The sequence below is a fragment of the Canis lupus genome, chromosome 4, assembly GCF_011100685.1.
Source record: "Canis lupus familiaris isolate Mischka breed German Shepherd chromosome 4, alternate assembly UU_Cfam_GSD_1.0, whole genome shotgun sequence".
NCBI lineage: Eukaryota > Metazoa > Chordata > Mammalia > Carnivora > Canidae > Canis > Canis lupus.
The window spans coordinates 5,815,771-5,828,361 of NC_049225.1; the positions used below are offsets into that span (position 1 = coordinate 5,815,771).

General features: G+C 44.5%; 1 protein-coding gene and 1 long non-coding RNA gene across 2 annotated transcripts; one reads left to right on the forward strand and one right to left on the reverse strand.

Moving 5' to 3' along the window:
• Positions 1 to 1,390: 1,390 nt before the first annotated feature.
• Positions 1,391 to 9,573, reverse strand: COA6 (cytochrome c oxidase assembly factor 6). The gene is made up of 3 exons (XM_038533880.1): positions 9,434 to 9,573; positions 8,880 to 9,038; positions 1,391 to 2,663 (listed from the first exon to the last, which is right to left on the reverse strand). The coding sequence occupies exons 2-3, from the start codon at positions 9,021 to 9,023 to the stop codon at positions 2,568 to 2,570; spliced, it is 240 nt and encodes a 79-aa protein (XP_038389808.1). The 5' UTR covers positions 9,024 to 9,038; positions 9,434 to 9,573; the 3' UTR covers positions 1,391 to 2,567.
• A 21-nt stretch (positions 9,574 to 9,594) lies between these two features.
• LOC102155552 lies at positions 9,595 to 11,623 on the forward strand. The gene is made up of 2 exons (XR_005357771.1): positions 9,595 to 10,546; positions 10,705 to 11,623. It is a non-coding gene; the product is annotated as an uncharacterized LOC102155552 (long non-coding RNA).
• The last annotated feature ends 968 nt before the right edge of the window (positions 11,624 to 12,591 follow it).

Consider the following 12,591-nt stretch of genomic DNA (forward strand, 5'->3'; position numbering starts at 1 on the left):
ATCTGGGTTGTTTCCAGTCTTTGGCAATTATATATAGTGAAGCTGCTATAGACATAGGTTTTGTTTTCAGTTCCTTTGGTAGAATACCTAGGAGTATGATTGCTGGGTCATAAGGTAAGCATTAAGTTTAACTTTATAAGAAATTCCAAACTGTTTTCCAAAGGGGTTTTATTGTTTTTCATTCCCACCAGTGAAAATAAGTTTCTGTTGCTCTGTAGCCCTATCAGCACTTGGTACCATCAGCTTTTTAAATTATTCTGATAAGTGGGTAGTGATAGAGCATCCTGGTTTTAATTTGCATTACTCTACTAATATGGAGGATCTTTTCCTAATATATTAGTTATTATTCAGTACTATGAATAGACATATGACAATATTCACGTAATTTGTCCATTTTTTAAAGCCTGGGTGATTTCCTTTTAAGAGTTTTAAGAATTCTTTATTGGATACAAGGTCTTTATGACATCTGACTTATAAATATTTTCTCCCAGTCTGTAATTTATCTTTTTCTTAACAGAATCTTTTACAGAGAAAACATTTTTAGTTTTTATAAAGTTCAGCTTTTATAAAACTTTTTTTTCCCGTGGACTGTGTTTTTGATATTGTGATCTGAAACTTATTATTTTCAAATCTAAAATGCAGAATTCCTCTCTGTTTTCTTCTAGAAGTTTTATATTTTGCATTTAGGGCTATAATCCATTTTGAGTTTGTTTTTAATAAGGTGTGAGGTGTGTTAAGGTTCATTTTGTCTCATATGGATGTGTACTTGCCAGCACCATTTGTTGAAAAGATGATTCTTTCTCCACTGAGTTACCTTTGTTCAAACTCAGCCAACTCTATTCATGTGTATATTTCTGAACTCTCTTTTCTGTTCTACTAAATTAGGGATCAATCCTTTGCCAATACCATAGTTTTGATTACCTTTAGAATAAGCCTTGAAATCACGTAATATGAATCATCTAAGTCTGTTCTTTTCAAAACTGTTTTGGCTATTTCAGTCCTTTGCCTTTCCATGCAAGTTTTAGAGTCAGCTTGTCAATAGTGTCTACACAAAAAAAAAGCTTGCTGGGATTTTGATCAGGATTCTGTTGAACAAATTGGGAGAATTTAACATTATATTAAGAATAGTTTTCCAGTCCTTGACTACAGTGTATCTAATTAGATCTTCTCTGACTTTAAGTATTTTGTGCTTTAATAGTTCTCAGATTAGGTCCTATACATAGATTTATACCAAGTATTCCTTTTATTTTTTTTTAAGTGCCACTATAAACGGTACATTTTTTATCTTATGTTCCAATTATTACATTCTGGTTTATAGGAATAGGTTTCTTTTGTATGCTGACCTTGTTTCTTGCCATCTAAGGTTCACTTAGTTCTAGGAACTTCTCAGTTTTGTTTTTTAAGTTCTTATTTATTCATGAGACACAGACAGATACATAGGCAGAGGGAGAAGCAGGCTCCTCATGGGGGGCCTGATGCAGGACCATTCTAGATGCTATGAAGAACATCCATGACTCATGGGAAGAGGTGAAAATAATCAGCATTAACTGGAGTTTGGAAGAAGTGGATTCTAACCCCCGATGGATGACTGAGTGGTTCAGAGCTTCAGGGGAGGAAGTCACTGCAGCTGTGGTGGAAGCAGTAAGAGAACTGGAGTCTGAAGATGGGGTTGAGTTGCTGCAAATCTCATGATCAAATTTGAAAGGATGAGTTATTCCTTATGGAGGAGCAGAGTGGTTTCTTGAGATGGAACCTACTCCCGGTGTGAAGATGGTTGAAATGGCAGCAAAGGATTTAGAATATTACTTAAGCTTAGTTGATAAGCAGTGGCAGGATGTGAGAGGACTCCAATTTCAAAACAAATTCTACCATGGGTAAAAGGCTGTCAAACAGCATAAGGTGTTAAGAGAAATCACTTGTGAAAGGAAGAGTCCATCTTCATTACCTTTAAGAAAAGGCCAGAGTGACCCACCCTTTGGCAACCACCACCTTGAGTAGCCATCCACATCAAGACACTCTACCAGCAAAAGAAGTATGGCTCGCTGAAGGCTCAGATGATGGTTGGCATTTTTTTTAAGGTGTGTGCATTTTTTTTTAGACCTAATGCTATTGTGCACTTAAGATTTCAGTATAGTGTATAACTTTTCTATGCACTGAGAAATTTAAAAAACTCACCTGACTTGCTTTATTGTGATATTTGCTTTATTGTAGTGGTCTAAAACTGAATCTGCAATATCTCCAAGGTATGCCATGCCTGTATTTAGATCTGTAATATTCACCTACTACTCCAACCGAAAAAAAAAAAAAAAAGGACATGGGTTTTTATAATAGGCTTTAATTTTTCTTGAAATATACCTTTCTTACTAAAACTAAGCATACTTCATACCATTTCAATTCTTCATAGTATGAATGATGGAATCCGTTAGTTGATCATTTTAAAGAGCTGTATATGTGGAACAGTCCTATTGTTCACCATGATTCAAACTACTACTGTCCCATAGTCCATGGAGCATTTTTGCAAGGTCAGAAATAATAATTTCAACCATTCTGAAAAGTTCAGGAACAGCCTAGGACTTTGCGGTTGTTTTTGAAGGCTGGAATTGTCCTGCTTCAAATTTTTCTTTGAACTTTAAGTAGTCTCTTCTTTTATCAAAATATTTTATCTGTTGAGAAAAAAGTGTTTGAAATAAGGGCAAGTTTTGCAGCTGACTTAAATGTTAACAACTTATCAACATAAGTTGAGTAAGTGGCATAAGTGATTTGTATTCTAGAAATCATTCTGAATCAATGCCTATGATGTAGAAGAGTCCCCACAGAAAGTGTAAACCAGTGAGCCCTAACCCTTTCTGAGTTATAGATCCTGTTGAGAATTCAAATAACCCATGAACCTTCTGGAGAAATGTCCCTGTGCTTGGACTTGTGAACCTTGCCATGTGGGCTCAGAGAGTTCATAGACCATAAAACTTCATGATTTAAAGACACTGTACAATTTTTTGTTTGTTTGTTTGTTTGTTTTTTAAGATTTTACTCATTTATTCATGAGAGACAGAGGCAGAGACATAGGGAGAGGGGGAAGCAGGCTCCATGCAGGGAGCCTGACGTAGGATTAGATCCTGGGTCTCCGAGATCAGGCCCCGGGCCAAAGGCGGCGCTAAACCGCTGAGCCACCAGGGCTGCCCTGTACAAGTTTTTCTTATCAACTGTAAGTTCAGCAAATTTTGTAGTTTATCAGCTGTGATCATTTATCTCATCCAGAAACACACATTGTAACAAATAGTTAAATATTGTATTTATAAATTGAGTGGATGGTAAAACTTTAATAAAGACTTTATCTTTTTTATATCCTTCTCTTGCCATAGGGAATTTGAAGTACCTTAAAGCCCCATGTCCTGAAACAGTAAAATTACCGTAGAAAATCAAGGTCACAGACAAAACTGTCACAGTTTCTATATCTGAGCTGCTTTGCAAACAAGGCAGAGACAGAACACCATTCTCATTGTCCGGATTAAAAAAAAAAAACACTAGTTCTTCTGTTAAAAGCTTTTTAACTCCACTGAATAACTTAAGAATTAAAGTCTATGTGAAAGTTAGACTGAGAATGTATACTTCTGTCTCAAGCTGACATGAGAGGGACAGATAAGCCAGGTATAGAGTTAAAATTTCTCCTGAGGAGACAATAGCCATGGAATGTCCTAACAGTCCCCTCTGACTATGGCTTTCTTGCTGGCCAAAAAACCTTGTCCTCTGAAAACCAAAGACTCTCAGAAATGTATTATATCAATAAAAATGAAATCTCCTACTTTTGCTTAGGGGATCTAAGGCAATTTAACACAAGGAAGCAGCCTTGATTTCCAGCCCAGAAGCAAGATCTCAGATAAGGGATTTCTGAACATGACATTCATCTTTAAGAAAATAGGACCCTGGGTCCCTTTCTCAGTCCAGAGCAGACAATGACCTGTTTATATGCAGCACTGCTTTGAGCTTATCAGAGCATGGCTTCATTTCACTTTTACCTAACTTCCACCCTGCCCTGAAATCCTCTGATGATTCCTTTCCTGCGCTTGGGAGATGCGCACAGTTCCTGTGATGTGCACTCTCCCTGGTTACCAGACCCCAGGGTACCTCCCCCCGTTGGCTAGGATGGGTATTCTGCATAAAAGACACCACAGGAAGAAGTGGACAGTGTCTGTACATTTGTGTTAACAGATCTTTGCGACAGATCCTGTCACATCTCCAACTGCCTATCCAATAATTGCATGGAGATGTCCTATTAGCACGTTGGTCCCAACTCATCCCGAACCAAGCTCTTTTTCAAATGTGTTTCTCTTAATACTTCTTTCAGTGAACGCACCTTTGTCCACCTAAATGCTTCGATCCCGCTCCCTCTCCACACCTGACAGGCCCTCGTTTCTCATTCGGACTGTTGTAATAGGACTTGAACCAGTTTCTCTACCCTCCTTAATTCACCGGCCACACTGCTGCCAAATATGATCTTTTGTGAAACCCAAATCTGGTCATGTCCCTTGCTGGAAGGTGTTTCAGGGCAACCCTACAGACTTGAAGCTCCACATCCAACTTCTCAAACAAGGCTGTCCATGGCTTATTCTCTACCCACCTGTCAGTCCTTTCTGAATCTGCCACCAGTCCCTGAAATGCTGGCCGTTCAGCACTGCTCTGGTTCCCGGATGTGCTTATTTCTTGTGCGCCGTGCTTCCATGCCTTTGCATGGCCCACACACTGCCTGGACCGCTCTCCACTCCAGCTTTCCCCTCCTCAGTTAACATTCGAGGATCCTCAACGTGGGGCAATGTGACCTCTCTAGAGGCTCAGGAGCCAAGGAGCACTGACTGAGAAGGACTGTATACACGTGATGCTGGTATCCCTGAGCTGTTACAGGAGAGGCAGAAAGCAGCACCAATGCCAGAACACTGGGATTTCTGAAAGTGACATTGGGATCAAGTGTCTTGGATAATGCTGGGATGAATGATGGATCTCATCCCTGCTCCTTCCTCAGTGAAGAACCAACAGGACTTTCAACAGGCCTGTTACACAAGTTAGGCTACTGAGCGCCATCAAAGCAGCAAAGCACTAGAGAAGAGAAATTCATTCTGATGACAGCATTTTAGTTGTATGACATACTTACTATGTAACACATTTATTTACTACTTACTGCTTAGCAGACCTCGAACAAAGTCTGAGCCTTAGTTCCTACTGTATAAAACAGACACACGAGTACGAGACTGAATGAAAAATTAAAGCTAATAAAAAAAAAATGCCTCAGACTGGACCCAAACAATACTTTTATGACCCCCCCCCTTGCCCCCACGTACCTCCCCCTTCTCACACTTGGCTCTGGAAAAGTCTCTCCGTTTCTAGTGTATGGCTACTGGGTACGACTTCAACAGGCAATCTCTGAGCAGAGCTCATAGGTGAGGGGGGAGCAGGCTCAGAAGGAACACTATGGAAGAACTGTGAGAGTGTTCTAAACACCTACAACAAACACAACACTATCAAAAGCTGAAGTCAGCTGGAACACTTTGCTACACTGCCTCCCTCCTCAGTTGGGGTCCGCTACAGCTTTGCAGACTGCTCACTAAACCAGCACTCCTGTCCTATTGCTTGCATGGCTCCATGTCCGCATGGTCAGTCCTGCAGCTTGGATCTCTCAGCTCCTTAACCTCGTCAGTGATCTTGTCCTGCAACCTGTCTCATCCCAGGATCACAGCGTAGTCTTGGCCTCACCAGCTTCTCCCTAATCCTCCCATTCTGAATTGGCTACCAATTCTCCGATCACTGCTTCTTCCTTTTCTCTGTAGGACCCTAATGCTGACAACCCACTGACCCCACCACCTTTCCACGGATTCCCTCTGTATCCTCCCAGGTACCCTTCCTGCCAAACTCAGAGCTCTCCAGTAGCTTCCTATAGCACTCCGAGTAAATACCACTGGCCCTGGCCTCCTATCACCTCTCTGACCCTAACTTCTGCTACTCTCTCCTTGCTGTTCCTTAAACAACCTGGGCCTGCCCCCACTGCAGGGCTGCTGTGTTGTCCTGCTTCCCTCCTGAGGATGCTCACTCAGTTAAAGGCAGAGGCCCTGGCCTCTGGGACTGTGCTGATGTTGGTGTCTTTCATTGAGGTTAGGAGCACAGACGAGAGGCCTGCTGGGTATAGGATGGATAAGCGTTCAGTCTCATATATGCAGAGGTCAGAGTTAGTCCTGTGAGCACCTAAACATCTGAACCTGTTAAGCAGCTTTAGCTCAGCAAGTGCCTCTGGTTGGAGAAAGGGCCAGGCTGGAGCTGCAGGCTAAGCATCAACACCTGAGACCAGATTGCCTTGAGGTAGTGAACAGCTTAGAAGAGCCCTGGCATTTAAGAGATTGCCTTGAGGTAGTGAACAGCTTAGAAGAGCCCTGGCATTTAAGAGATGCACAGGATAGTTCCCCAAGAGGCATGGCCGCTAGACATGGAGGAGGAAGACTAGGGGAAGGAATCATAATGGCATCCAAGGAGATAGCACTTTGTATTTAAATAACTACAGTTATGACTAAGTTTCTAGGACACCATGCGGCTTGTGCAGGCTATTTTCGTGGATCCTCTTCTTGCATGACAGGTCCAGGAGGGAATATGTGGAGAAAGGAAAAGCATGAGGTCCAGACCTCCGAGCTCAAATCCAGGCTCTGCACTTAATGGTGACTTCATTTCAATGCACCTGTGTCCTTGTCTGCAAAACTAGGTGACAGTTACCATGAGGAATAGCAGAGTTGGAGGACACCTCTGAAGTGCTCAAAGCACATACTCAGTAAATGAGCTATGCCCAGGACAGAGTACCCTGGAACGGTGCGGCCCCCTGGGCATGGCACTCAGCCAGTGCCAAGTGGAAGGGACGGAGAATAAGGAAGCAACTGACTGGCTGTAAAAAATCCTTTATGATACAGAGAACAGGAGCTGCCCAGAAAGTAGGGGAGTGGGAGGGTCTGCTAATCACCAGGCTCGAGAGAAAGCAGGGAGTTTCCAAGGAGAGAGAAAGGCTAAAAACAGGATGAAGTGTGACTTTACAGAGCGGTTAAGACAGAGATTCCCATCGATGGTTATCAGAATCACCTGTAGAGCCAGAGCTGTTTCAAAAGCTCAAGTTCTGCTGAGTGAAGTAAGTCAGTCGGAGAAGGACAAACATTATATGTTCTCATTCATTTGGGGAATATAAATAATAGTGAAAGGGAATATAAGGGAAGGGAGAAGAAATGTGTGGGAAATATCAGAAAGGGAGACAGAACGTAAAGACTGCTAACTCTGGGAAACGAACTAGGGGTGGTGGAAGGGGAGGAGGGCGGGGGGTGGGAGTGAATGGGTGACGGCACTGGGGGTTATTCTGTATGTTAGTAAATTGAACACCAATAAAAAATAAATTTAAAAAAAAAAGCTCAAGTTCTATTTCTAGATATTCAGTAAATCTGAGGTGAGGTCTAGCACACAACTCTTTAAAAAATCTCCACATAATTATGACATGTCACCTGAGTGGGAAATCATGGCAAGGCTGGCAAAAGTCAAGTCTCACGGGGACAAAATTCTCCTGGGAAAATGTGGGGCTGGGGTGAGAACAATCCACCACCAACACCCTGGCCCCCACGGCCCCTGTCCTGCCCTGCTCTCAGTGACCAAGGGGCTGGAGAGCCCAGTGAGAAAAGGAAAGCACAGGCAGTAAAGGCCACTCAAGGACTTGGGTCTGTGTCAGCCCAAGCGCCCACATTCTCCACCTACTTCTTAAATCACGAGTTCTCGGTGCATCAATCCTAATGGGAAACCAGGGATGTATAACATTTTTTGCCTAAATCATTATACAGTGCAATCACAAAACCCCATAGTTAACAGGTTTCTGTTTCTAAGTCAAGTAAGACACTGAATCTTCATAGGAATCCCATGAGATCGGTTGCATTATGCTATTTTACAGAAGACTTAGTCTAAAGCAACCTCTTCTGACTGCATTCACTCCCAGTGCAGCCCTCCAGGATGACCCCCACCCCTCGTGGTCTCCTGCACCCCACCTCCACGTCATCTAGAAACGTGAGGTGTGACCGTGAAGACCCTAAACCGTGTCCTCTGTAAGGTGAGCTGTCCTCACAGCTTTGTGGCATACTCTGCAGCAGCATGACGGAGAAGAAAAGCACAAATTCAGGTTTAAACCTTAGGTCGGCCAGCCGGGCCTGACTCAGAATCACAGTTCTGCCTCTGACCAATACTGAACAAGATGTGCCCTGACCCTCAGAGGCCTCCCCCCCGAAACGGAGAGCAAACCAGACACCTGAAAGGACGTGGATACACGAGTGTCACGCACTGCAAACAGGACATTCCCTGGGCTCAATGTGAGTTCCCCTCCCTCTCCAGCCCTCTCCCAGAGGAAGGACGTGCCGCGCAGAGCAGGGGAACACCTGTCAGGGAGGCGCTGGGGGCAGCTGCGGGCAGCTGGGGGCAGGTCCATCATGGGAACATCCTCCTACTTCCTAAGCCACTCCTAATATTTCGGTTAAATGACCATACGATTTTGGGTGGGCAACAGGGAATGCTTTATTTCTGACAGTAGCTCTACGCCAGTGAATTGCCCAACTCTCGCCCAAGATTAAATATTGTTCTTAAGATCCTGGAGAAATCTACCAACTGGGAGGATCGGAATTTTTGGTTACTGTCTAAAGATCACTGGAAACAAACCTGTAAAACGTCAGGGGACGTTTCGCCGACCACCGGCCTGATCACGGAGGCCTCAGCGGGGCTTGGTCCGCGGCTCACACGCCCTCGCGCGGCGCGCGCCTCCTCCACCGCCTCCCGCACACGCCGAGCCCCACGCGCGGGGACAGCGCGAGACGCGCCCGCGTGCGCCTTACCCACTGCTGGGGACAGCTGGATTCGAACGAGCTCCTTAGCTTCTCGCACCGGGACGCGTCCTCCGTGTGCTCATCTAAGCACCGCCAGTACTCATCCCGGGCTCCCCAGCAAGCCTGCCTCTCCTTCATGGTCGGGGCCGCCATTTCCGAGGGCTCGGGCTGCAGCCAGAACAGCACTGGCGTTAACGAGGACAAGCGGCCCCCGCTCCCCACCCAGGGACGCTGACGAAGCGCCTGAGATCCACCACGTCTAAGCTCACGAGACCGTAAGGGCGCTCGCTTTCCAGGCTCGTCTCCCACACGCAGCCGGGCCGCTGGCGCCCGGGGCTCAGGAAGCGCGGCGCCCGCTCCCGGTGGAACCCACGCGCCCGGGGCACGACCAGCCGGGCCCACCTGCCGGCAGGCACTCACGGCCGCCCGGACCAGGCTCCCCTCGGCGCCGACGGGAGGAGACGGTCGTGAAACCCACACGCGGGGAAAGGAGGCCGTGCGGGGCCGTCCTGGCGCCGGAGGCCCGCCCCGCCCGGTGGGGGCTCAAACGGCGCAGGACTCACCACCTAAGAGCACTTCCAGCGGCGAATCCGCCGCCGGCTCGGGGTGACCCTGACGGGATCCCGTTCCCGGCGCTGGGAGGGCGGGACTTCCGGCCCCGCTGTCTTTCCTACGGGGCGACTTCCGTCCGGACGTGCGGGGCGGGCGAGGGGGGCGGGGCCTGGGGCGCGCGGAGGTGGAGGCCGGGTGGGGCGGCGTCGCGGCTCCGGCGGCCTCGGCCTTGCCGGTGGGCCGGCGCCTTTCTCCCCGAGGCTTTTAGCCGCTGTGAGGGACTGTGCTTTCGGGAATCTAATTTTCTATGTGTGTCTCTCCCCGCGCCGCCCGGAAGGCTTGACGTTGGAGCCCTGCTGGACAAGGCGGCCTGGGGTGGAAATTTGCGCCCGAGGGACGCGAGCCGGACCGAGCGTTAGAGAGTGTTAGGCCGCGTACTCGGAGCCTCCTGCAGAGCGGTGCGCGCGAGGGCGGGGGGGCAGCGGAGTCGGAGGAAGGTGGGCGGGGGGCCCTCGACCCGCGAGGGTCTGCAAGAAAGTGAACCAAGCTGCGAGCCCCAGGCCTTGACCTCCTCGTCCCCCGGGAGAGGTTTCATCCTGGTTCGTTTCTCCACGTCGTCACCTTACCTTGAACTCCAGTGGCTTCTCTGCATGGAAGATTTGGAGATGTCTAGGGAAGGAATGTGAAACCTACGTTCCATCCCGCAGCGATGTGACAGCTAAGATGGGAGCCTGAGGAGAGTTTACAGGCAGGATCTGTGGACTTAGATCTGAAACTTGTGGAAGGCAGTACAAGGCGGTCAGGGGAATGGAGAAAATAAATAGTTGCCTTAAAAAAAAAATTTTACTCATGGCTTTTTTACTTCTCAAACACCAAGGTATTTTTTAAAAAGGAATGAAAAGAGCTGCTCCAGATATTTTGAAAGGATGCTATTTTTTTTTTTTAAGATTGACTGATTGATTGATTTAATAGAGAGACAGAGAGCACAAGCAGGCAGAGTGGTAGGCAGAGGGGAGAGGGAGAAGCAGGCTCCCGGTGGAGCAGGGAGCCAGATGTGCTTGGATCCAGGACCCCAGGATCAGGACCTGAGCGGAAAGCAGACGCGTGACCAGCCGAGCCACCAGGTGCCCAAAAGGATGTTCGTTCGTTCGTTCGTTCTTTCTTTCTTTCGGATGTTGTTTCAAATATATAAACAAATTGATAAGTCTGAGAAGAATCTTTAAAAGTACATTTATGGATAAAGGTCAGTTAGTCATCTGGTGTCTGGTCTTTTTTTTAACAGGTTCCATGTGCATCATCTAGTCCTGCTGAAGGTCTGAAGTGCTTATAAAACTCATGACAATGTACAGCTCCGCATTCAGTGCTCGTGTTTGATCCTTTCCAAATTAAATATATGCAGATTTTCAGAGCAGCTATATGAAGTTAAGTACCACCAAACATATGTTCTACAATATGGCTAGTATTTCTGTAAGTTAGTGGACTCTATAGGGTAGTAGAATGTGTTATCTTTACCAGAGTCACTCATTTCTTTTGCACTATGTCTACCAAGGGCAGTTTATAGAAAGATAATATCTGCTAAGTATGACTGATGAGATACAAAAAAAAAAAAAATCCTTTTCAAGAAGTCAGAAAAAGGAAAACAAAAACAAAGTAAAATGACAGAAATAATATTAAGAGCAGGAATGAATGAAATGAGAAACAAAAGCAATGTGGGAGAAACCATCTGTTACTGGCTCAGAAGAATCAACTGTGTATACCTCTCCCCTACTCCATGGCCACTAACATGAAATTAGTGGCTTGAAATTGTCCATGATGATAATATTCACTCTATGGAAATCAACATATAAAAAGAAAAGGTCTTGGATGACTTCTGAGTTGAAAAAAGAAGTATATTTAAATTTTTAAGTTTATACATAGTGATAAATATGTAAAATAAATAAAGTAAAACTTGACTGAGTTACAAAGAAAAAAGTATGATTCTGTCAGGTTACCTTAATAAGCCTTCTCAGTGATTTTTAAGACAAGAAAAATCAGTAAGGATACAGAAAATTTGAATAATATGAATAATAAACTTGACCTAATGAATATACACAGAACACAACCAAAATTAGAATGTATGTTTTTTGAAAGCAAAACATCCCCAAATCAACCACATCCTTAGCTGTAAAGCAAGTCTTAATAAATTTTAAAGATTGAAATCATTCAGCATGTTTTTTGACCATTACACAACTAAGCTAGAAATCAATAAAGAATTATAACAAATCCATATAAATCCTGGTCAGAGAAGGAGTCATAATGATAACAAGAGGTGAACAATAAAATACAACAGCGATGCCTGTGAGATGCAGCTAAAACAAGACATAGAGGAAAATTTATAGCCCAAAATATATTAGAAAAGAGGCTTAAAAAGTCCTTAGCTAAACATCCCTTTTCAGGAAGTCAGAAAAAGGAAAACAAAAAGTAAAATGACAGAAATAATATTAAGAGCAGGAATGAACGAAATGGGTAACAAAAGCAATGTGTGGGAAACCATCTGTTACTGGCTCTGAAGAATCAACTGTGCATACCTTTCCCCTACTCCATGGCCACTAACATGAAATTAGTGGCTTGAAGTTGTCCATGATAATATTCACTCTATGGAAATCAACAAACAGGCTGGTGTTTTGTTTTGGTATGTTCAGAGCCAATCCTCTAGCAGACCACAGCACACAATGGTTTAAAAATCCGGAAGTTCGTTTTGTTTTTTTTTTTCTTAAGAAAAGACTAGTAATTTTATTAGTCTATTAGTCAATTTTGATAAATATCTTAGTATTGAACAATAAAAGAGATTGAACCTATATCAATAATGAAAGCTATATATGTCAAAAAAGGACATCTTATAAACAATTTAACATTTAGACAAAAAAAAATTTAGACAAATGCACAAATTTCAAGAAAAACAACTGGCTTACTCAAGAGTAGAAAATATGAATCTTCTTAAACCATATTTTAAATCAGTAGGAAAGAATCTTCACACGCAAATTCCAGGTCCATGTCACCACCAGCGGTTTCCTCTAAACTTTAAAGTAATTCCATCCTTACTGTATGAGGCTGCCATAACCTGTATTGATTACAAAATCCCCACACTTCAGAAACACCAAACTCTGGAACTCATTAGGTGAAAAATGTG